The sequence below is a fragment of the Nicotiana tabacum genome, chromosome 17 (genome assembly GCF_000715075.1).
Source record: "Nicotiana tabacum cultivar K326 chromosome 17, ASM71507v2, whole genome shotgun sequence".
NCBI classification, from domain to species: Eukaryota; Viridiplantae; Streptophyta; class Magnoliopsida; order Solanales; family Solanaceae; genus Nicotiana; species Nicotiana tabacum.
Genome location: NC_134096.1, coordinates 120468346 through 120490853, shown reverse-complemented (window position 1 = coordinate 120490853; position 22508 = coordinate 120468346). Strand labels below are relative to the sequence as shown.

The following is a 22508-nucleotide window of genomic DNA, read 5'->3' as shown; positions in this document are numbered from 1 at the left end:
TTACCAACAAAACATCTGTAGAATCTCACCACATCATAATTACCCCTATAAATACCATAACCGAAACACCCACTCTGAAAATACCTTATGTGAATTTAAAATTATTCCTCTTCCCTTTTCTTATACTTAAATGTAGAATCCATAGTCATATAGAATTACCGCAAGTCCTGACACCATCTAATGTAACTATCCGATTCTAGTGATATACCAATCCGAAAACTTTTCAATTTCCACTTATACATTTTTGAATTCATTAGCACCTTCTCGAGAGTCACCCACTTTGCTCAATTCTAAATTGCACCTCCCAAATGGGCTGAAAGACACGTGCCCTATTAGCACAACAACACTTAAAGAGGTAATCCTACCTTAACACCACTGATCAAATTCAAACTCCGTGCGCACTACACTATTCACAAATAACAACTCACTCACCCCGTAATTTTTATATACCCATAAAGCGCAATATATTCCGTATTTAAAAATTTCAGTACTCGAGTCATCCTCGATCTCAACTTCTGCAAGTCATTACTAATCCACAAGTATGCCTTAGACCAAACTAAAATTTAACATATAACCATCAATTGAATTGTCAATAGCAGGTTCTCCCACTTGACTCAAAGCCATAGATTAAAATACTTCATAACTCACAATACCCATACTTTATTACTGCCATAATACTACAGTCAGTCCAACGAAAATTCTTCTCAAGCTCATACAACGCCAACCATAAAGTACCTCAATCATCCACTAAACTTGCATTTATTCTCTTGACAGTCAAGTCAACTTTTTCAACCAGCTTCAAATTCAAACCTCCACACATAAGCCCCGTTGGCAGAAAAAAAACTCTCCACTCGCATTATAAGAAAAACACCTACATAGATTACTCCGCAGGGGATAATCCACCTGCTTAGCCTCAAATTGGTATCTTGTTGTACTCTTTCGCCGTCACAATTACTATGCAATCACTTAGTCTATCCGAGTCCAAACTCATTAAACAGACATATTAGTCCAAATGTACAAGTTACAACAGAAGCTACCGAGCCTAAGCTACGGTCCAAACCTGGCCTCAAGTCCTCCAGACTGGCCCATCACCAAAACACAAAATACACATCTCGCACGTCATCCCTAAAATTACAAGCCGGCGATACACAGCTGATACCAGCGTTCACATGCGCGCACGAATGCGTGGAAGGAATTCAAAGAGTTATATTTTAAGCTGAATCAATTACACACGATAAAGAAAGAAAGCTGGAAAATTATCATAAATGCCCTGTGTGAGCACCTAATTTTTGCCCCACATGGAAATTACTCCTAAAAATAGTCCAAAAATAATTTTAATGGTTTTTATAGAATTTTAGGAGTTTTTCTTTTATTTGTTTTGCATTATTCGCAGTGTTCATGCATACTTAGAAATGTTTTTTTTTAAATCGTAAAAATTATCAAAAATATTTTTATCTTTCAGTGTATCAATTGCATTTAGGAATTAATCATAGGTTACAAGCATGGTTAAAACAAAAATCACAAAATATATATAATCTTTAATCAATTAGTTTAATTAATTAGTTAAAATGCTAATTAGGTCATATTTGACAAAACAAATTCAATTAGTAGTAATGTGGCCATTTTTGAAAGATCAAATAAAAGAGGAACAAGGTTTTCTGTTTTTTGTTCCAAATTGGCCCAATTCCAGCGGCTCAAAACTCCACCTGCCGGACTCGCCTGGCCCAACCTACCCCTATTCATTAAAACACTCCACATTCCCCAAAACCTAGAGGACAAACCTTCCTTCCCAAAAAAAAAAACCCTAACAGCCGCCCCATCTCTCACCTCACTCTCACCAGAGGATATTCACTCATCTCTACATACACAATTGTCACCTCTCTTGGAATCATGGATACACACTTATAGATACACATTCATTTACGCATCCTAACTTCCTTCACACTCAAAAACATCCAAATGAAGATCTGAAATCAAATAAAAAGAAGAAGCCAAAAACAAAAGAGACGCTGGAAATTCGAAGGAGAATTGGAAAGGAATTGATTGCTGAATTGTTTTTAAAAAGTTCAAACTCTTTTTTTTCCGGATCTATAAAAAGCTGTCGAAGCTCAAATTGAGTTTGTTTTGCTGTTGATGATCGCGGTCCCGAACTGTAAATTACTGCTGCTTTCGTTGGACCCCATCCTTCCTTTTCAGCTTTCATTTAGCCAAAATTTCAGTTTACTTTGCGAAATTAGGTAAGTCATGAAACCTTTGCACCTCACTTTATTTGAGTAATAAAATTGTGTGAATTCCGAATCAGGATATTTGTGTAATCGTTTACTGTTGATAGATCGAGTTATTATTGTTTTGTTTGAAATTCATGTGTTGCTTAAACTTGAATGATTTAGGATAAATACTCTAATCAAATACTATTGTTATATGGGATCCAAAGAGTTCGCTTGTGATTGTATGGGAGTTGTTTAGTGAAGTATGATGTGGGGAAAAATCACGTTTTGGTCAAGTAGCTGAATCTTCTCATGTTTAAATGTTTAGATACTATACATGAATAATTATTCACGTGATAGGTTTAATAGATTGAATCTCTGTATTTGTGGGTCTGCAATTGAAAATTCCTAGTCTATAGCTAATTGAAACCATTTTGGCCATGTTAATTTTCGATTAATTGGTTTGGAATGTGAAGGTTCTGTTTGATCTTGTAAGAATTTAAGCTTTAAGTTCACATTTGGGTTTAGGTAGAAGCTAGCCCACCTTTCAAGGCAGTAAGTTTGGCTACCGAATTGTTTCGACCATGGCTTGATCGTTTTTGGAAAATGAACTTGGGTGGAATAATTTGATCTTGTTAAGACCCAGAATAATTAATAAGTTATTTTATCTCTGGTAAATTAATAGATAATAATCACCTACGAACATCGTAGCTTGCTTTAGGCGCGATTAATAAATCGCCGTGACTATAGGTACGATTCCCGTGACATAATCATGATACGTAAATCCCAATTCGAGTGCGCGTTTCACGCGACTCGACCATAACTTCAAATAACAATAAAAATAAGCATGTTGTAAGTCGCGGGTGCGTTTCACGTGACGCGATTTACAATGTGTACAAATTAATTCCATAAGGAAATACTAATTTTCAATAAAAATCCGAAATTAACTCAAAAATTATCCGTGGGGCCCACGTCTCGGAACCCGACAAAAGTTACAAAATATGAACGCTCCTTCAACCGCGAGTCCAACCATATAAATTTTACTCAAAGCCGACATCAACTCGACCCTCAAATCTTCAAATTAAACCAAAAGGGTTTTCACAATTTTTCAACTTAATTCACCAATTAAATATTTAAAATAACCATGGATTCAGGTAATTTGACAAATATTGAGTTAACAACACTTACCCATTTTTTTTTGGAAATTCTCCCAAAAATCGCCTCTTCTCCAGTTCCAAATCGGTAAAAATAAAAAATTGGGACGAAGTCCCATTTTCAGAACTTGAACTCTCTGCCCAGTCACTTCTTTTATGCGATCGCGGACCAACTCACGCGATCACGAAGCACAATTTTTCATTGCCCAAAAATAACTCTACGCGATCGGGAAAATTCGACGCGATCGCGAAGCACAGTCTTTGCAAGCCTACGCGATCGCGAACCTTCACACGCGATCGCGAAGCATTAAGCGCGTGGCCCAGCTTCAACCTTTTTTCCTCTTTGCGAACGCGGCCTAGCCCACGCATTCGCGATGTATAGCCTGGCCCAACCTCCGCGATCGCGGATGCCTTCACGCGATCGCATAGCACAAAATCTCACTGCTCCAACTTAGCCTAAGCGATCGCGGACATTCTCATGCGATTGCGTAGAAGAAAACCAGTGATAGAAAACCAGCATTCTTCATCTGGAATACAAAGTCCAGAATTGACCCGTTAGCCGTCCGAAACTCACCCGAGGCCCCCGAGACCTCAACCAAATACATCAACAAGTCCTAAAACATGATACAAACTTAGTCAAAACCTCAAATCACATCCAACAATGCTAAAATCACGAATCATACCCCAATTCAAGCCTAATGAACTTTAAAACTTCCAATTTCTACAAACGACGCCGGAACCTATCAAATCACGTCCGATTGACCTCAAATTTTGTACACAAGTCATAAATGACATAACAGAGGTATTCTAATTTTCAGAATTGGGTTTCGACCCCGATATCAAAAAGTCAAACCCCCGGTCAAACTTTCAAAAATTCGACTTTCGTCATTTCAAGCCTAATTCCGCTACGGACCTCCAAATAATTTTTACCGGACGCGCTCCTAAGTCCAAAATCACCATATAGAGCTATTGGAATCATTAGAATTTAAATCCGAGGTAGTTTACATATAAGTCAACATCTGGTTAACTTTTCCAACTTAAATTTTCAATTATAGACTAAGTATCTTATTTCACCCCGAAATCCTTTCGGACCCGAACCAACTAACCCGGTAAGTCATAAAACAATTGTAAAGAACAAATTGAGCAGTAAATGAAAAAATGGAGTTGTAATACTCAAAACGACCGACCAGGTCGTTACAACCTCTCCACACTACCATCAGCTTTATACTTAATCTTATAGACCCATTTGCACCCTATAACTTTCTTCCCTTGAGGTAATTCAACTATTGTCAAGTGCCATTAGCTTCTAGAGCCTGAAACTCTTTCCTCATGGCTTCTTGCCAAGCAGGGCTGGAAGCAGCCTGAATATAAGAATGAGGCTCAGAAGAAACTGTGTGGGCAGCAGAAAGGGATGTAGTAGTGGAGTTAGAGAGGGAAGGTGGAAGCTGAACAACAAAATCATTTAGGTGCGAGGGAAGAGTGTGATTCCTACTGCTTCTCTTAAGCTGAGAAGGCTGAATTGGATCAGCTGAAGGGGAAGTAGTTACAGGGTCAAGAAGAGGTGCTGAAATAGTAGATGAATCAGGAGGAATAGGCAGAACATCATTAGGAACAGGAGAAGCAAGAGTAATAATGGAAGCAGGAGAAAGGGCAGGGGAAGGAGAATGGGAGGTATCATCAGAAATGAAAGTGGGAAACTGACTGGGAAAAGATAATGAAAGGGAGTAAGGGAATATATATTCATGAAAGATGACATCTCGGGAGACCAACACGGATTTAGTAGACAGATTATACAGCTTGTATCCTTTCTTACCAAATGGATAAGCAAGAAAAACACAAGGTATAGCCCTTGGGTCAAATTTATCCCTATTACATTTAGGAAAAGTGGCATAACAGAGGCAACCAAAAGGCTTTAAGTGGGAATAAGAGAGAGCCTTCCCATATAAGATTTCAAAAGGGGTTTTATTGTGCAAAACTGTGGAAGGAAACCTATTTATTAGATATGTGGCAGTTAGGATACAATCCCCCTAGAATTTGGTAGGTAGTTTGGACTGAAACAATAAAACTCTTGCTGTCTCTAACAAGTGTTTATGTTTTCTTTCAACAATGCCATTTTGTTGAGGTGTATGAGAACAAGTTGTTTGGTAAATGATCCTATTATCTGAAAAATATTGTATGGCAGAAGTAGAAAGGCCAATTTCTAAGGTACTATCACTCCTAATGGTTTTGACTAGAAGATTAAATTGGGTTCTGAGCATGGAGATAAAGACTTTTAGTAAATTGAAAGCATTACTTTTGGTTGCCCTGCTATGATCATCCACAATGGTCAGAAAATACTTTGCACCAGAGTATGTGTTAGTATTATAGGGTCCCGGGTGTCAACATGAATGAGTTCAAACAAACACTTGGAAACTGAGTTATTTGGGGGAAATGGCAGCCTTGCCTGCCTTGGTAGGGGACAAATGGGACACACAAAAGATTGTTTAGAAGATAGTTGAGCAGAAATGGAAGAAATACTTTTCATTCTAGCAAATGGAATATGTCCCACCCTATGATGCTAAAGTACATCATGTTTGTTTATACTAGGAACATCATTACTGGAAACTAAAGGAACACAATTCAATGCAGATTTAGATTGTTTAGTATTGGCAAAGAACCTATCAACACTATTCATACATTGCACATCTTTATTGAAAACAAAATTAGGACTAGAATCAGACTCAGCGGCATGAAGGAGCTTGTAGAGGCCTTGGTCTCGTCTACCAAGCTCCAGAAGCTTCCTCGTGAAATGGGCATGTATCAAAAGGCATGAAGAGGAAGTAAACAAGACCATGCAGTGAAATTGCTGAATCAACTTGTAAACTGAGACTAAATTATATTGAAAACTAGGAATGTATAAGACTCTATCAAGAGTGAAAGAAGTGAACAAGATAACAGAACCAGTATAAGTAACTTTTGCCTTATAACTATTGGGAAGAGTTTCCAAGTAAGGAGTAGGAAGTGGAGTAAGATTAGAAAGTATATTTTTGTTTGAGGTCATATGGTCAGTAGCTCCACTATCTATAATCCAAACATTTCTACTAGCACCATACAGTAAGCAAACATGTGAATCATCATTAATATAAATAGGCAGAGAGAAAGTACTACCTGCAAAGTTGGCAGATCCCATGAGGCTAGTTTGAGAATCAGCAGTCGATGAAACTTGAGTCTATTGTAAGAGAGACATAAGTTGTGCATACTGCTGCTTGGTCAATCCAGGTACTGAAGAGACATGTTCTTCATGGTCAGAAGCAGTGTAAAGTTGAGGTGAATTGTACTGAGGTAGAGTGTAGGCTGTTGCAGGATACTCAGCCTCAACAGTCACATTAGCAGCCATCCTTTTCCCTTTATTGAATTTGAAATTCTGTGGAAATCCATATAACTTGTAGCATTTGTCGATTAGGTGTCCAGGTTTTTTACGATATTTGCATAAAATATTTCCCCTGGACTGATGAAAGTCCATTTTCTGAGTATATTTCTTTGGAGGGAATGTCTTATTGTTGGCATTTGGATGAAAATCTTTATTGTTAGCATTCACATTGAAAGAAGCAGCTTCTGGAACCAGTTGGGGAGTGTATTGAACTTGCCTCTGATTTTCATCTTGAAGCAAAATGTTATATGCACTATCAAGTGTGGGAGGAGGTTGCATCATTAGCAAATTGCTTCTCACTCCTACATAGATTTCATTTAGGCCCATAAGAAACTGATGAAGCTTATCCTCCTCTTCATCCTTTTGAATACCATCTCTTGCATCACACATGCAACGATTTCTATGGTTCTTACGCATTGTACCCAACTCATCCCAGAGCTTCTTTAGTTTATTGAAATATGACGCAATGTCAAGGGAACCTTGTTGTGTGGAGGCCAATTCCTTCTTTATTACAAACACCTTAGTACCATTTACAATACCATACCTACGTTCCAATTGATTCCAAATACTCTCAGTTGTCTCGGAGTACTGAGAGTATGGTTAGTGAAAGTGAGCTGTTAGCCACGAAATCACCATATTGTTGCATCTATCCCATTAACGCAGCTTTGCAATATCAGTGGTAGCTGGCTTAGGACATGAGCCATCGTCAAATCTATTTTATTCTTAGCAGAAAGAGACACTATCATGCTTCTTCTCCATCCTCCATACCCCGACCTAGAGAATGGAGTGCTCACCAAACACATTACAGGTATATTAGACGAGTAGAGAAATAAAGGACTTGTGAGGTCAGGAATGTATGTAGAATTATCACTATAACTAGCATTCACAGGAATTTCAGTATTCACCATTTTAGGAAGGTACAGAACACTTACACTACAATAAAACGCTGAATTTGCGGAGGTTTTATTTACATATTGCGGTGGTCACAAACCTCCGCAATATACTTTTACGGCGGTTTTCAAAACCCCCAATAATGTTCGCCGCAACTAATTTGCGGGATTTTTTGACAGACCGCCGTTATCATATAGCGGCGAATATTTGATGGCGGTATAACCTCCGCAATTTGATAGTTTGGCTATCACTTATTAAAAAATAGCGGAGGTCTAGACCCCCGCAATTTCTTTATTTAACCCCCATATATTTTATAACACAATATTATTATAGGTTAAATAGCGGCAGTTATAACCTCCGCTATTCATTGAATATTTTTTTTCCTGCAATGTTACTCCATAACTGTTCCAATTTCAATTATATTAATATAATGATGCATCAACAAATTATATAAATTGCCTACTGGAATCAAGTAATATCAATATATTAATAAACCACAAAATACATTAAATTAAATTATCATTAGTCTCAAAAATTTTCTTTAAACATAACTACTCCAACCATTAAACACAAAACATCAATATTATAATTAGTCTTAAAACTAACATTAAACAGAATATCCACTCCAGCCTTTATGGACAAAAGATCTACTATGACCGTTCAATCGAGTACGATACTTAATTATCTAATACATTTGCAAGCAACTTCAATGGTTGTCGTTAGGATTACTTCCACCAGATGATCTTCTAATATCCATGGGTGAAATGGATCCGCTAGCCGCATCACTTGGCTACAAAACAATCAAAAAAAAAATATAATTAACAAAAAATACCTCAACAATATCCTAACTAATAATACGTGGACTGAACAATCATACTTTACAAAATTAAATAAGAAAGTTATGAACTATTCTTACCGTTGAACGAGGAGGAGAAACAAATATCCCTGCAAATTCTTCAGGTATCTTCCCTTCTTTCATTATCATATACGCCTTAAAAGCATTCATCATTTGAGTGTTAACATTCATCATTTTTCTGTAGTTCTCTTGGCTTTGATTGTGAGCATTCAACATTTGATTGTACTTCTCTTGGCATTGGGAAGAACATGAACCATTATTATAACTTGAAGCATTCAAATCACTATAACAAGGTCTTATTTATCTAAAAGCTCTGCCAGGAACAACTCCTAATCCTAAGCACCTTACCCTTCCAGAGTGCTCTTTTCCCAATACCTTATCAACAACATCATTTGGCGAAATTTCAGACTCATCCACGGTACTTTGGCTCAATGCTAGTTTAATTTTTTTCTAAATATATTACACACCAAAAGCCAGTGTCCTTACTTCAATCAGTGATTGACAAGTTAAAAAAAAATAATAGAAGAATAATATCATTTTCTATTATAAAACAAGTGCTGAAACTTTGGCACTGCAGTTAGTAACACAAAATTTACCATAATAAGGATTTATTTAACAATCTTTAAAATGTGGATATTATTCACATATTCGAAGTTGTTCTTGGGAAATCATAATCCTATTCTTATTCTGTATACTGGTTTCTTTGCTCTGTTTATGATATAATGCTAATGAAGTGCTTTAATTTGGATCATTCCAATTTTAAAGTCTCATGTCTTCCCTATAGTTTACTTCTCTATTTTGTTCAAGTAGTTGCCTTGGAACTCTATTGTAATTCTTGGTGTTCCTTGACAGTTCTCAATTTGTTTGAAGAATTGACCCAAGCAGCCGTCCACCTAATCTCTTTGATATAATAAAGCTAAGCTAATTAAATCAAACAAACATAGATCCAAAATCAGTTATTCCTTGAGGTTCATTTGAATTTATCTTCCTCCTGTAGCTTCTTTTCGTATCCTCAAAATTCAAACAAATTAGACAAATTCAAAATGGAGCCTTCTCATGGCTATGCATAAGCGTACACTTCAATTGTTAGTGTATGGTTAATGTTATAATAATAAACATATATTTATTCTTCTAAATTACTCCTAGGAATTAGGATATAATGAATGCAAACAATCTGGTTATGTTATGCACCAGAATATATGAGTAAATACTTACTCGTACTTGGTTTTTATTCTAATCAAACAGTTTAACTTAGCAATTAAAAGTTGAAAAGAAAATACATTACTTATTCATGATTTAATTGTAAATATGTATATGAAAACATCTATTGACATAAAACAAAGATATTGTATGCCTCAGTAATTCCTTTATAAATCAATCATAACAACGATGGAAGATTGTCACAGGTAAATCCGGCCATTTCTCAAAGTGAATTGGAAAAATAGGGCAGTCGGTTGCTAAAATTCCGCAAAAGCCTGCAAGAACGCCTTGTCCTTCACCAATGGGAGAATCCGTATCGTCAAAATCAACCACAATGCGTTCTCCATTAGATAAATTTAACACATCCCTTTTTTCACTTAAAGTATCTTGCTAGCTCCTTGCGAATCTTAAAAGATAAAATCAGTGTGAGATAGCACAGATACATAAGAGTTTCTTCCACTAGAAGAATACTAAAGTAAAATAGCCCAACATGAATTGAACAAGCAAAGGATAACAAAGTACTTGAGTCAAGTGAAAATTTGAGCAAGAAAGCAGATGATGGAGAAATAGATATATTTAGTGCAAAAAAATACTTCAATGAAGGGGTTGATGAAGAAAATCAAGAAAATGCCACAAATAGTGAACCACAAAACAAACAAAACTGACTGAATCAGCTAGCATTGCCAGTAAACAAAACTGACAAATAGTGAACCACAAAATGCCACAAAACTCCAAGTATTCATTCAGAATCAAGCTGGAATAGTAGAAGTGCATTATTGCAGAATATTTCAAGAAATCATCAGCATCAGCCACAAGCAAATACCAATAACAAGTCCTATGGCAAGAAATTCCTAGCCAGAATTGGCTGCAATTGTTATTGTAAAGACAGGAATTCTGTTAAGGTTGATGATCAAGTCGGCGAAAAGAGTGTTATATCCTTCTTCAAAATACACCGATTCTACCAAATTTCTGCCGATTCTACCAATCCAAAATATACCGATTCTACCAAATTTCTTCAAAATACACCGATTCTATCAAAGCAAAATCAAAGTAAAGAATGAAAGAGCAAAATCAAAGCAAAATCGAAGAGGAATTTGTATGAAAGAGCAAAATCAAATAAACTTACATCCAATTGATTGATAGATCTAAAGTTTTCTTTCATACCTCTTTCATTTTGCAACAGAGGAGGCGCTGAAGAAAAGCGGAGAGCTATTGTATTTGAAATTTTGCAACTACACGGGCTTGAATTCGGAGGAAATGAAGAAGAAATGGAAGAGATTAAGTGAAGAAGAAATTGAAGAGATTAAGTGAAGAAGAAATGAAAGAGATTAAGTAAAGGAAAAGAGATTGATAGATCTGTAGTCGCTTTAGTTCTATGGGTTTTGATTAAGTGAGAGTGGGCGAGGGTTTTTGAAAATGAAAAATAAGTGAAAATGAGAAAAGGAAAAATAAGCGAAAATTAGAAAGGGGTTTGGGAAAAAATGAGAGGGAAATATTAGGGTTAGTGGGCGCTATTTTTTTAAGGGTTGCGGAGGTTACCGACCGCCGTAAATATAATATATTTACGGGAGTAAATAAACCCCCACAATTTGATATAGATTGCTGAGGTTATAGTAACCGCCGCAATAAAACCTCCGCAAATTTAGCATTTTTTTGTAGTTTTAGATGCAAAAGAAAATATCTAGGGTTTTTCTGTCACAAAAAAGAAAACAAAATCTTCTAAACCAACTCCAAATAAAACTCGGCAAAAGAGAAATACTCACTGAGAATCCAATTTCCAGCAAAAAATCAAAATATTGTCGTCACATGACCAGTCGCAAAAAAAATAGCGAACAAGCAAAACCTTCAATTCAAACGGTGAGGGTAAGATCGATCAACTCCTATCGTCAAGATCTATCTAACGCCCATAGCTCTGATACTATGTGAAAATTAACCAACAAGCTACAACGTATGTGAGTTGGTTAGGGTTTCAGACAAAAGGAGAGAAGAGAGCTCAGAGAAAAATCAATATTTTCATTTATGAGTGTTAAATCTGTACAGACTTCTAGAAACCTATATTTATACTTGGGGACAAAACTGTAAACATACTACCTTTTTTTACATGGGCTGTAAACCCGAAAATTTATAAATACACGTGGGCCAAACTTTGGCCCATATCTGAACTAAAACTATCTAATAAAACCAACTAATAACTGGGTTGTATCCAAGATATCATGTAATGCCAACATTTTTACCTTTCTATACTACATATGAAACTTTATTACCCTCCCTAATCAAGTTTTAACTTAATTACACGGTCATATACAATTTATCAATTATATACAAATAAGTTTTAAATGAGTATCCCTTTATATTAGGAATTGAACAAGGAATATCAGTTATTTTCCCATCCCTTTATACATGCCCCCTCTCTCTCTTCGTCTCTCTCTCTCTCTCTCTCTCTCTCTCTCTCTCTCCCCCTCTCTCTCTCTTCATCTCTCTATCTCTCCTTCTCTCTCTCTCTCTCTCTTTCTCTTCATCTCTCTATCTCTCCTTCTCTGTTTGTTTTTCCAATTTTTCCTCCTTTGGTGTTCTCTATTTTTTTATGCTTTCTTGTTGTATAGAGTTTTAATAAAATTCATTAATGAATTTCAATCATTTTACTATAGAGTTTTAACTTAGAAATTTCCTTTCATCTTGCTCAATTGATGTTCGAATTAAAATTGTCAATCAATAAATTTTGAAGGTGTTTGATTCTCCATCTTTGACAGCCATTAAAAAGTTTTGAAGCTTTGAATTCGAATTTAGGTTTTCAAAAACTATTATTGGTTTGGATAAGGTATTGTTGCAAACAATTAAGAATATTTTTTGGAGTTTATATCTCAATTTTGAGGGTGTTTGGTGAAGATTAGACTTGATTTTGGGCGAATTTCAGATTGAAAATCGAAGAAGAAGAAGAAGAAGAAGAAGAAGAAGAAGAAGAAGAAGAAGAAGAAGAAGAAGAAGAAGAAGAACACATGACATACAATATACTTACAAAATTATATTAAAATTATATTATAGTTGTATGGAAATTGTATTTAAGTTGTATTATATTGCAGTTATATATGTTTTTATTTGAATGTTGTATGAAAGTTGAAAACTATTTGTATAATATATGAATCGTTGAAATAAATTTTTATTTAAGTTATAAATACTATCTTTTTATATAAAGTTGTTGATATGTATCAAAATTGTATTAAGAGAGGAAGTTTGGATTGGAATTTTAGAGAGGAGGAAGAACACACTACATACAAAATATATACAAATCAGATACAAAATACATACAAAAGACATATTGTATAAAATTTGTATGAAAATTGTATTTAAGTTGTATGATGTTGTAGATATATTTAACTGGGTAAAATAATGTATGAAGATTGTAGATAAGTCATAAATATGTTGTATACTATATAATAAGTTGTATAAAATTTATTTTTAGTTTATATATTGTTGTAGATGTATCAAATTTATACGAAATTTTATTTTTAATTTGTATGCTGTTGTACCATACAAATTTATCATTGTCGAATTTCTATTGATGCTGTTGATGGTGCTATATCGATGAAGGTGGAAGCATTGAACATTTTACTTAATTTCGACTAACGTGTTCAGCCACAAAAATCAGCCACTTAAACTAATTTTAAACCCAGCAAAAACAGTTGACAAATCGCACACTTTTAACCTAAAACCAAGCCCAAAACCACCTATCAGAAATATTAATTGTACCAATAAATTTTGACCGGGAGAGTAATAAAACGAATATCAGAAAATATTTTGTACTGTGAACTAACATTATGGATCAGTCTAACATTATGGATCAGTCCAAACTGTTGATTAGATAAAAGATAAATGCATTTGGTCTCACTTGGAGTCTGTGTATGCGTAAATATTGACCAACCTTGCATTTGGTCAATATATTTTCCCACTTTAATAAAAAGGAAAAACACACACACACACACACACACACACACACACACACACACACACACACACACATATATATATATATATATATATATATATATATATATATATATATATATATATATATATATATATATATAGAGAGAGAGAGAGAGAGAGAGAGAGAGAGAGAGAGAGAGAGAGATAGAGAGAGAGAGAGAGAGAGAGAGAGAGAGAGAGAGAGAGAGAGAGTAACTAAATCCCCTAATTTAAGTCACTAATAATAGAATGCATATAATTTGTAATCAATCCTTGTTTAGGGCGGGTAATATACAAAACTAGGACAATTTGATAAAAAGTTTGAGAAAACTACCCCCTATAACCCCTTAAAATTTTAATAGCCCATATTTTTTTCTACTGACACAATATGGCCCTCCGACCCAAACATATTATATCTAATAGACCGAAGTGTCTATTTTATATATTTTTTGTATAGTAACAGTCTATTTTGTATATTTGTTGTATAATAACAGTCTATTTTGTATAGTGACAGTCTATTTTGTATATATTTTGTAATATACCAATATTCAAATTTATTTTTACCGAAATAAATACATAAATATCCATGTAAATATATACTAATGGTGGGCCTGAAATTATGATTCCCATCAAAATAAACTAATGACATATATGTGAAAATTTATATGGTGAAAACCAATGGATTTCCCCAGCAAAGAAAGTTAGCCGAGAAAAAAATGAGGCAATAAGAGAGAGCTTGAGATTTTTATTCAAAGGGTGGTTGCCCCTCTCTGTTTAGCCAATAATTTTCCTTTTTCTCTTTTAAAACAAAATCAACAGTCCTTGAATTCCTGGAAATACGTACTACTATACAGTCATTTCTTCAGCATCAATCAATAACAACAGTCAGATCTCTCTTTCTCTGTCTCTGTTTCTGTGATTTTAGTTCTTCTTTTTTGGTACATAACAAATAAGGCAGTGATGATATTTTATCCGAATTCTGGGCTAATTGGATCGGGCATAGAGACTATCAGATCCGTATCTTGGCCTGGCAAATCACCGGACGGCCGGCGATTCAAAAGTTTTTACTTTGCATGCAATCGGTGATTTTGCAGCCATGGCGTGGTCGCCTCTCTTTTTCGCGATCTGTCTTTGCAGATATGAGCCTCTTAGTTAAGTACTTTTGGGCTAGCCACTAAAATTAATTTTGGGGTATAGAATGTATATTGTAATTTCGGGCTACTGGGTGTTAAAAGTTTGGCCCAAGTGACTACAAATGAATTTTGCTCAATAAGTTTCAAATATTGTATTTTAAGTAAAAAAATCCATTTTGAATATACTCACTATTTTGGTCTGCTAGGAAAAAGGGTCGAACTGTCGTGATAATTCATCCTGAAGACGTTTGGCTTTCTGAATTTTTTTGGGAAAGAAAATAATTAAGGTTATTTTCTTTCAGATTTGGCGGTTGCATGTCAAGATTTGAGTATACCCTAGTGTTAGCTAGATTGAGCTGTTATTTGACGTGCTACATTTATGCCATTGACGTTTTTTTAAAATATATATATATATATATATATATATATATATATATATATATATACTTTGTAATTTCAGCTTATGTATTAACGAAATGCACTGGAGCCAGACTTTCATAGATTGTGACAATTTCTACCTGGCATAGGGACGGATCTAGCCTTTCCGCTATGCATTCATCTGAATCTATAACTTTCGCCACGCGGTATAAATATATATGTAAAAATCTATTAAAATCTCAACAAATATTAGATTTGAACCCAAAATTTTAATGATATAATTAGTTCAGTGCAAAGTTGAACCTATTAAGTTTCAATCTTGGATCCGTCTCGCCTTACCGGCATGCTTAACCGGGACAAGTCAAGTTGGCATAATGGATATGTGATCCCTACAAATTTTTCTTAGGTACGTAGTTTTTTTCATTTTCTTTTAATTTGGCATGCCATGAAAGGGATGGTCGTAGCGGCTTGGTTGGTTATTAGAAATGGGTTTAAATTTAATACACCAATAATTCAAGTAGTTTTTACATTATCAAAGCTACTTAACAATCTGCTACGAGATTTGCCACATGATTGAGATTGTGTGTTCCAGAAAAGTCAAACTTTAGATGCACTACGTTCTAGTTTGTTATAATACATCCAACTTACCACACAAAAAATCTTAAAAACAAATCTGCTAAATTTAATTTTGTATTTTCACTGGCATTGGTAACTCAATTTTTTTTTTTACAGCCAATTAAATTTAATAAATCTTTAAATTATTTAATCACGTAAATATTTTCTATTCAGTAATTCAATAAAAATCGAACCCTTCAATTGATTTAAAAGAAAAAAACCCCATCAGAAAAACGGGAACAATTCTAATCTGCACGGTTGATATGCCCATTTTGAATTGTCTGATGATGGCGAGATGGTGACATTGTTAGCAATAAAAAATTAAAAGCATGTTCCATGACAAGCTCTAATAATTGAAGCCCTTCACTATAAATTGGCATTTGCAGATGGGCAAAATGAAGAACATATCGTAGGGAATTAATAAGCAACAAAGAGAAAAAAATACATAAAATTAAGAAAAAAGGGGCCGGAGAGACATGGTTAACATGGCTGAGAAGTGGGAGCAGCTTAGTGGAAAAAACAATTGGGAAGGGCTATTAAACCCCTTGGATCTTCATCTTCGCAAATATATCATTCAATATGGAGAATTGGCTCAAGCAACTTATGACACTTTCATTACAGAGAAAGCGTCTAAATATGCTGGAGCCAGTAGATACTCAATGGAAAACCTTTTTACTAAGGTTGGACTTGACCCGCTAAAGTATCGCGTAACCAAATTTTTCTATGCTACCTCATCCATTCCACTTCCTGATGCTTTCATTGTAAAATCATTGTCAAGGGAAGCATGGAGTAAAGAATCAAATTTTATGGGGTATATTGCTGTGGCTACTGATGAGGGTAAAGTTGCCCTGGGAAGGAGGGATATTGTGGTTAATTGGAGAGGAACGATGCAAAAGTTAGAGTGGGTGAATGATCTTCAATTTTTAGCTGTCCCAGGACCTAAAGTCTTTGGTGATGGAGGTTTGCTTCCTTTGCTTAAACCTTTGGTGCATCACGGTTTCTACAATATTTATACAACAGAAGATCTACGATCACAGTTTAATCAGGCTAGTGCCCGGGATCAGGTGCGTATTAACTTGCTTATTTGATAAAGCTTCCATGTTTTTACAAGAATATGATTGTTTACTTCACAAGTAATTTTTCTCTTACAAATATCAGAATTTTAAAGATAAATACTTTTGAGTCTTAATAAACAACTGTTCAAAGCCCCGTTTGATCGTAAATAATAAATATTTCAGTATTTTCAAACACTAAAGCAAATATTGAACCTCAATGTTTCGGAAGGCTTGTTAAATATTGAAAAAGTTGTTAGAAGAGTATTTTAAGATCTAGAAATAATGGTTTTAACTTAAAGGTATTCAAACCTTTTCTTTGAAATTCATTTCTAAAACACAAAGTCAACTTCCGTATACTCTTTTTGATCTTCAACATCAAATACATTTTTTCCTTCAAAATATTGTCAAAAACATGCCTACTTGATCTTTTCTCTCTCTCTCTCTCTCTCTCTCTCTCTCTCTCTCTCTCTCTCTCTCTCTCTCTCTCTCTCTCTCTCTCTCTCTCTCTCTCTCTCTCTCTCACAGAAGCTTTTATAATATGTCAGAATTCAAGATGCCTACAGGACGGCGTAACTAAACCCAAAAAAAAAAAAAAAAGATTCCAACAGGAATAATAAATTTGTGATCAACATTTGCGTTTCTTTATTATAATCTAAAGCAATATTAGGTTATAGGGAAACATATCAATTGCATCTTTCTTTCTTTCTTTTAAATTTATATGGATCGAAAGAATTACTAAGTGCCTAGATGAAGCTAAGGAGTATAAAAGTTCATCATTTTCTTCTTTTCAGGTAATTGAAGAAGTAAAAAGATTGGTTGAGGAATATAAGAATGAAGAGGTTAGTATTACTGTAACTGGCCATAGCCTAGGTGCGTCACTTGCAACCCTAAACGCGGTTGACATAGCTTTCAATGGTATCAACAAAACAAGCGAAGGCAAGGAATTCCCCGTGACAGCTTTTGTATTCGCAAGTCCTAAAGTTGGGGATCTCAATTTTCATAAGGCATTTTCGAAGCTGAATAATCTTCATATCTTGAGAATTCATAATGTTTTGGATATTGTCCCCAAATATCCACCCGTTGGCTATATAGACGTTGGCGAGGAACTAATAATTGACACCACAAAATCTCCGTATGTGAAGCCTCCTGGAGAAGTTGTCAGTTGGCATTTGTTGGAGCCATACTTGCACGGAGTTGCAGGCACTCAAGGAATAGGAATTTTAGCCGGTTTTAAACTAGAGGTGAATCGTGATATCTCACTTGTCAATAAGCAGTGGGACATAATAAAAGATGAATATTGTATTCCTGGGCTTTGGTGGGTTGACAAGCACAAAGGGATGGTTCAACAACAGGATGGATCTTGGCTTCTCTTGGATCGTGAGGAGTATGACTTCTGAGAGAGCTAAGGTTTCAAATGTGGTTTTATTTCCTTTCGTGTTATGTTTGAATAAAGGGGTTCGCTACTATATAAATATGTGTTGTGCTTCCTCTTATAACAGAGGATAGACTTGTATGTGCATCTATTTCTTTTAATGCTTAATATGAGTTTTAACTTCTGTGTCCACTTAACTTGTATGCTTTGAATTATTTAAAAGATCGATAATGCTATTAGATATTTGGAAGTACTAGGGAGGCCCCCTGGGAATAAGGCACAGAAATGTGCATATTAGAGAGGTTCTGCATAATTGGTGGAGTGAAAATACCAATAACATTGTGCACAAAACTCTTCTGCAAATTACTCCTATAATAATTTGTTTGGAAAATCTGGAAAGCTTGTTGTGCTTGCAAGTATATATGGGATCAAAAGAATTTCAAGTTGTACAAAATGAAGCAGCAAATAGAATGAACTATTCAGGCTCGATGAATCTTAGCTTCCCTACACGCAATTAGAATGACTCTTGGTTACACATCTGTGAAGTAGTACACAAACTGAGACCTATATCCTTATCTATACTCAAGTATTCTGGAAAAAACCTGAACTTGGTTGGGTCAAGCTAAACACAGATGAAAGCTATTTTTAGAGAGTGGTAAGGCTGGTCAAGGAGGAGTTGTCAGGAATGATATTGGTGATCTTATTATGGCATTTTCTATCGCAGCTGTTTAACCAAACAAAAAATAGATTTCTCAGTTAAAGTCTATATTTAGGAAAAAACGGGTTATTGATAATCAAGTTTTACTTCACTTCCATAATAAACTTTTAGAAAAATAACAAAGGTAATAGAGAAAATTATCAAAGAGAAATAAGGAATGAATCAACAATCAATCCGTAAAATCAAGGCTAGAGACTTTGATAAAGCAGAGAATAATGAAATGTATTTCAGTAGTAATCGTAATCTTCCTCTACAAATGAAATTCTTTATCCTTATATAGGAGCGTACAATCATAACTGTTTCCATACTTAATTTGGATTCATTATGTGCATTAATTGTATTGATTGCCCATTATCATGGATAACCGTAACTGACATATTTATAGCTATAGATTCCTTATAACTGCTCTGATTCCCATTCCTTAGTTACTTCTAGTTCGTGTATCTTCCCCTCTTTTTAACCTTTATTCATTTTGCTCCCGCCTTTTCTTTGACAACTGTCAGGCCCGGTTCTTTTCTCTGTACTATCTCGAGGGTGTTTCTCCCGTACCTTCTCTTAATTCTATTTGAGTGTGCCACTTGTCGCTATACCGTTGTTCCACGCGTCATGTTTCATCAGCTTGCTAATATTCTATGTGTAATGCCTTTTTTTCACCAATACAGATAGTCCCCTCACTTTCTGAATATTCTCAACTGAATATTTGGGAAGTAGTAAGTTTTTATGGCGGGAATTCATTGTCATCATTTTTCCAGTATCATCATGTTTCTTTCAGAAGCGATGCAACGTATGTCACATCCATTTAATGCCCACGCCGTGTGGCTTTCGACGATTGGATCTGTAGTATTTTAGTGCTTTTTAGGGTTTTTTCTGCGGCTGCGCCAGTCACGAAGTGATGGTTAGACCAACTTTAACGACGATCGTGTCTTCTTATAAACACTTCATTCTTTTTTGATTTCTTGGAGTCTTCCTTCTTCAGTATCCATTACATTACTCCTTATTTGTATTTCTGCACCCTTCCTTCTATATTTATTTGAATAATCATGTCTTCGACAACACTAAGACCCCCGCAAAGTTATGATTGTTGATGAACTTGCTCCTTCTACTTCCCCTACTAGAAGTAGGAAAAGTGGTAGATTTCGTAGCCTTGGTTCATTATCTAATCGTGGTTCTTCTTCCCAGAGTAGTTATGTTAAGCCATCCTCTTCTAGACTTAGGGCTCCTCTAACCTCTAGATCTTCTTCTAGGAATAGAGATTTAAATGAACCTGCGCGTGAACCCACAATTGCAGAGATTGTTCCCCAAGAATTTTCTTTTGTAATTGATCATGAAACCATGAGAAATTAAGTTTCTTCTATATCCTCCCTCAATCCTGCTGATCTTTACCCGAGTTTAATCACTACTGGTCTTCTTTTCCTGGTTCGACGAGAGTGTTACTGGAAATCAGATTTTCCAGTTTTAATCCCTGGTGCCAATGAGAGAATCACCTCTTATAATGTCGGTTTCTCCTTTGTTTATACCTACCCTTTTGCGTTAGGGTTCAAGCCACCTATTGATCCAGTAATCATTGAGTTTTGTCGTTACTTCAACGTGTGTCTTGGCCAGAATGGCCCAATAGTATGGAGGGCTATTGCATGCCTTCGTTATTTGCCGGATCTAGTTTTCGTGCCTTTTACCTTTCGACACTTGCTTCATCTCTACTCCCCCAAATTGTTTCGTGAAGGAGGTTTTTCACGTGGCTAGAAGTAAGAGAGTATTGGTTAGCCCTGAAGACGATCCTGACCGTGGCTGGTACGCTCGTTTTGTTGCTGCCCCCTCCCCTCCCCCCCCCCCCACTAGTAGATTAATGGGTGAAGAAAACATGCCTTTTTCGAAGAAATGGAACTTTGCAAGTAAGTTTTTTTATTATATATATATATATATATATATATATATATATATATATATATATATATATATATATATATATATATGTTAAAGAACTTCATGTAATCAAATACCCAATTTTCAGCAACCATGGAAGTTTTTGATGAGATTTCCATCTTCCGTGCTTGGGTGGAAAAATGTTAACTGCTGCTCCTATGGAAAAAAGATCCTGGAAATACCTTTCTCAAAAATTCGGTTGGAAAGTGAAGACGCACAGTACTTTTTCCCTTCATTGTTCTTCTTTTTCTCTTTGTTGCTTATACAAGAATTTTTCATTCTTCCCTTTTCTTTTCTTTAGGATTTGATATTCGCGGCATTAGTCCCACGTCTGTTCCGTCAACCAGGCTTTCCGTGAGTCTTGCCCAAGAGCGAATTTCTAAATGCTTCTTCTTCAAAAAGGAAAACTGACGGAGCTCGTGGCTCTGATGATGAAGAAACAGAGAAAGGTTCTTTGGTGCGAAGGCCACGCGTTAGGAGATGTGTGGTTTTTGAGGATGAAACTCCTTCCTCTCATGACCTTCCATTAAGTTCAATTCCTTTTAGACTTGCGGATGAACCAGAGACTACTTCTTTGGTAATTTCTGATGAAGATGTTGTTGATACTCCCCCAAGTTCTGCTGATAGATTGTTCGATCAAGACTTCGAGGGTGAAGAAGATTTTAGGCCTATTTATGAAGAATTGCCCCTTGCTTCCCTTCTAGCTTCAGTTTTCATTAAACCCCCTGTGTCTTTACCTGACGGTACTCCTGTTGTTACTCACGTGACTGCTTCTACTCTATCTGCTATTCTAGTAGCTGCTTCTCATGCAGAGACCGAACCTTCTAGCAGCATGAGGGAGATGAAAAGAGTTGTTATCGAAGTCCCTGAAGGCGAAAATTTATTGAGAAAATCTGGTCAAGCTGTCGTGTGGTTGAAGTCGCTGCTAAGCCCCGTGGAGAAGAAAAAGTTAAAAAGCCATAACTCACTGACTTTAATGAATGACATTGTTCATTCTTCTTTGAATGTACAAACTTACTTACATTTTCTCTCTCCTTCTTTTTTTATTTATAACTCTTCCCATTTGCCTCTTTTCTTTGCAGATTAATTTGATTGGCACTGAGCTTATGAAAATAGTTTCTCATATGGACCAGCTAATTATGAAATTGCGCACTGAGGCCGACTACTGGAAGGAATAATTCGAGGGTCTTCAACTGAAAAAAGAAGTTTTTGCAGAAGAAAAGAGTGCTTTGGAGCAACAAATGAGGGTGAATTCCGCTAAATTAGCGATTGAAAAAGCTTCTTCTAGCCAGGTTGGAAAGGACAAGGATATAATGGAGTCCTCTTTTGCTGAACAACTTTTCAAGGCAACTGAAGAAATGAGGAGTTTGAAAGAACTCCTGGATAAAAAAGAGGTTTATGCATGAGAATTGGTTCAGACAGTTACTCAAGTTCAGGAAGATCTCCGCACCTCTACGGGTAAGATTCGGTTCTTGGAAAGTTTGCTCGCTCCTTTGAAGACAACTTATGATGCTTCGGAAGTAGAAAAAGAAGAGCTGAGATCTGAGATTGACCATTGGGAGAAGGATTATGAGACTCGAGGATAAACTATAGTTGGATGTGAGCTGGGCTTTCTTAAACACTCGCCTCGAGACTCT

At 35.6% G+C, this 22508-nt stretch overlaps 2 protein-coding genes across 2 annotated transcripts; one reads left to right on the top strand and one right to left on the bottom strand.

Annotated features, from left to right (window-relative positions):
- Nucleotides 1–2233: 2233 nt before the first annotated feature.
- Nucleotides 2234–11146, bottom strand: LOC107763937 (uncharacterized). The gene is made up of 2 exons (XM_075234954.1): nucleotides 8578–11146; nucleotides 2234–8451 (listed from the first exon to the last, which is right to left on the bottom strand). The coding sequence occupies exon 2, from the start codon at nucleotides 7185–7187 to the stop codon at nucleotides 6570–6572; it is 618 nt and encodes a 205-aa protein (XP_075091055.1). The 5' UTR covers nucleotides 7188–8451; nucleotides 8578–11146; the 3' UTR covers nucleotides 2234–6569.
- Nucleotides 11147–16209: 5063 nt separating this feature from the next.
- On the top strand, nucleotides 16210–18417 carry LOC107774655 (phospholipase A1-IIgamma-like). The gene is made up of 2 exons (XM_016594263.2): nucleotides 16210–16870; nucleotides 17653–18417. Exons 1-2 carry the CDS (start codon nucleotides 16283–16285, stop codon nucleotides 18256–18258), a joined length of 1194 nt encoding a protein of 397 aa, XP_016449749.1. The 5' UTR covers nucleotides 16210–16282; the 3' UTR covers nucleotides 18259–18417.
- The last annotated feature ends 4091 nt before the right edge of the window (nucleotides 18418–22508 follow it).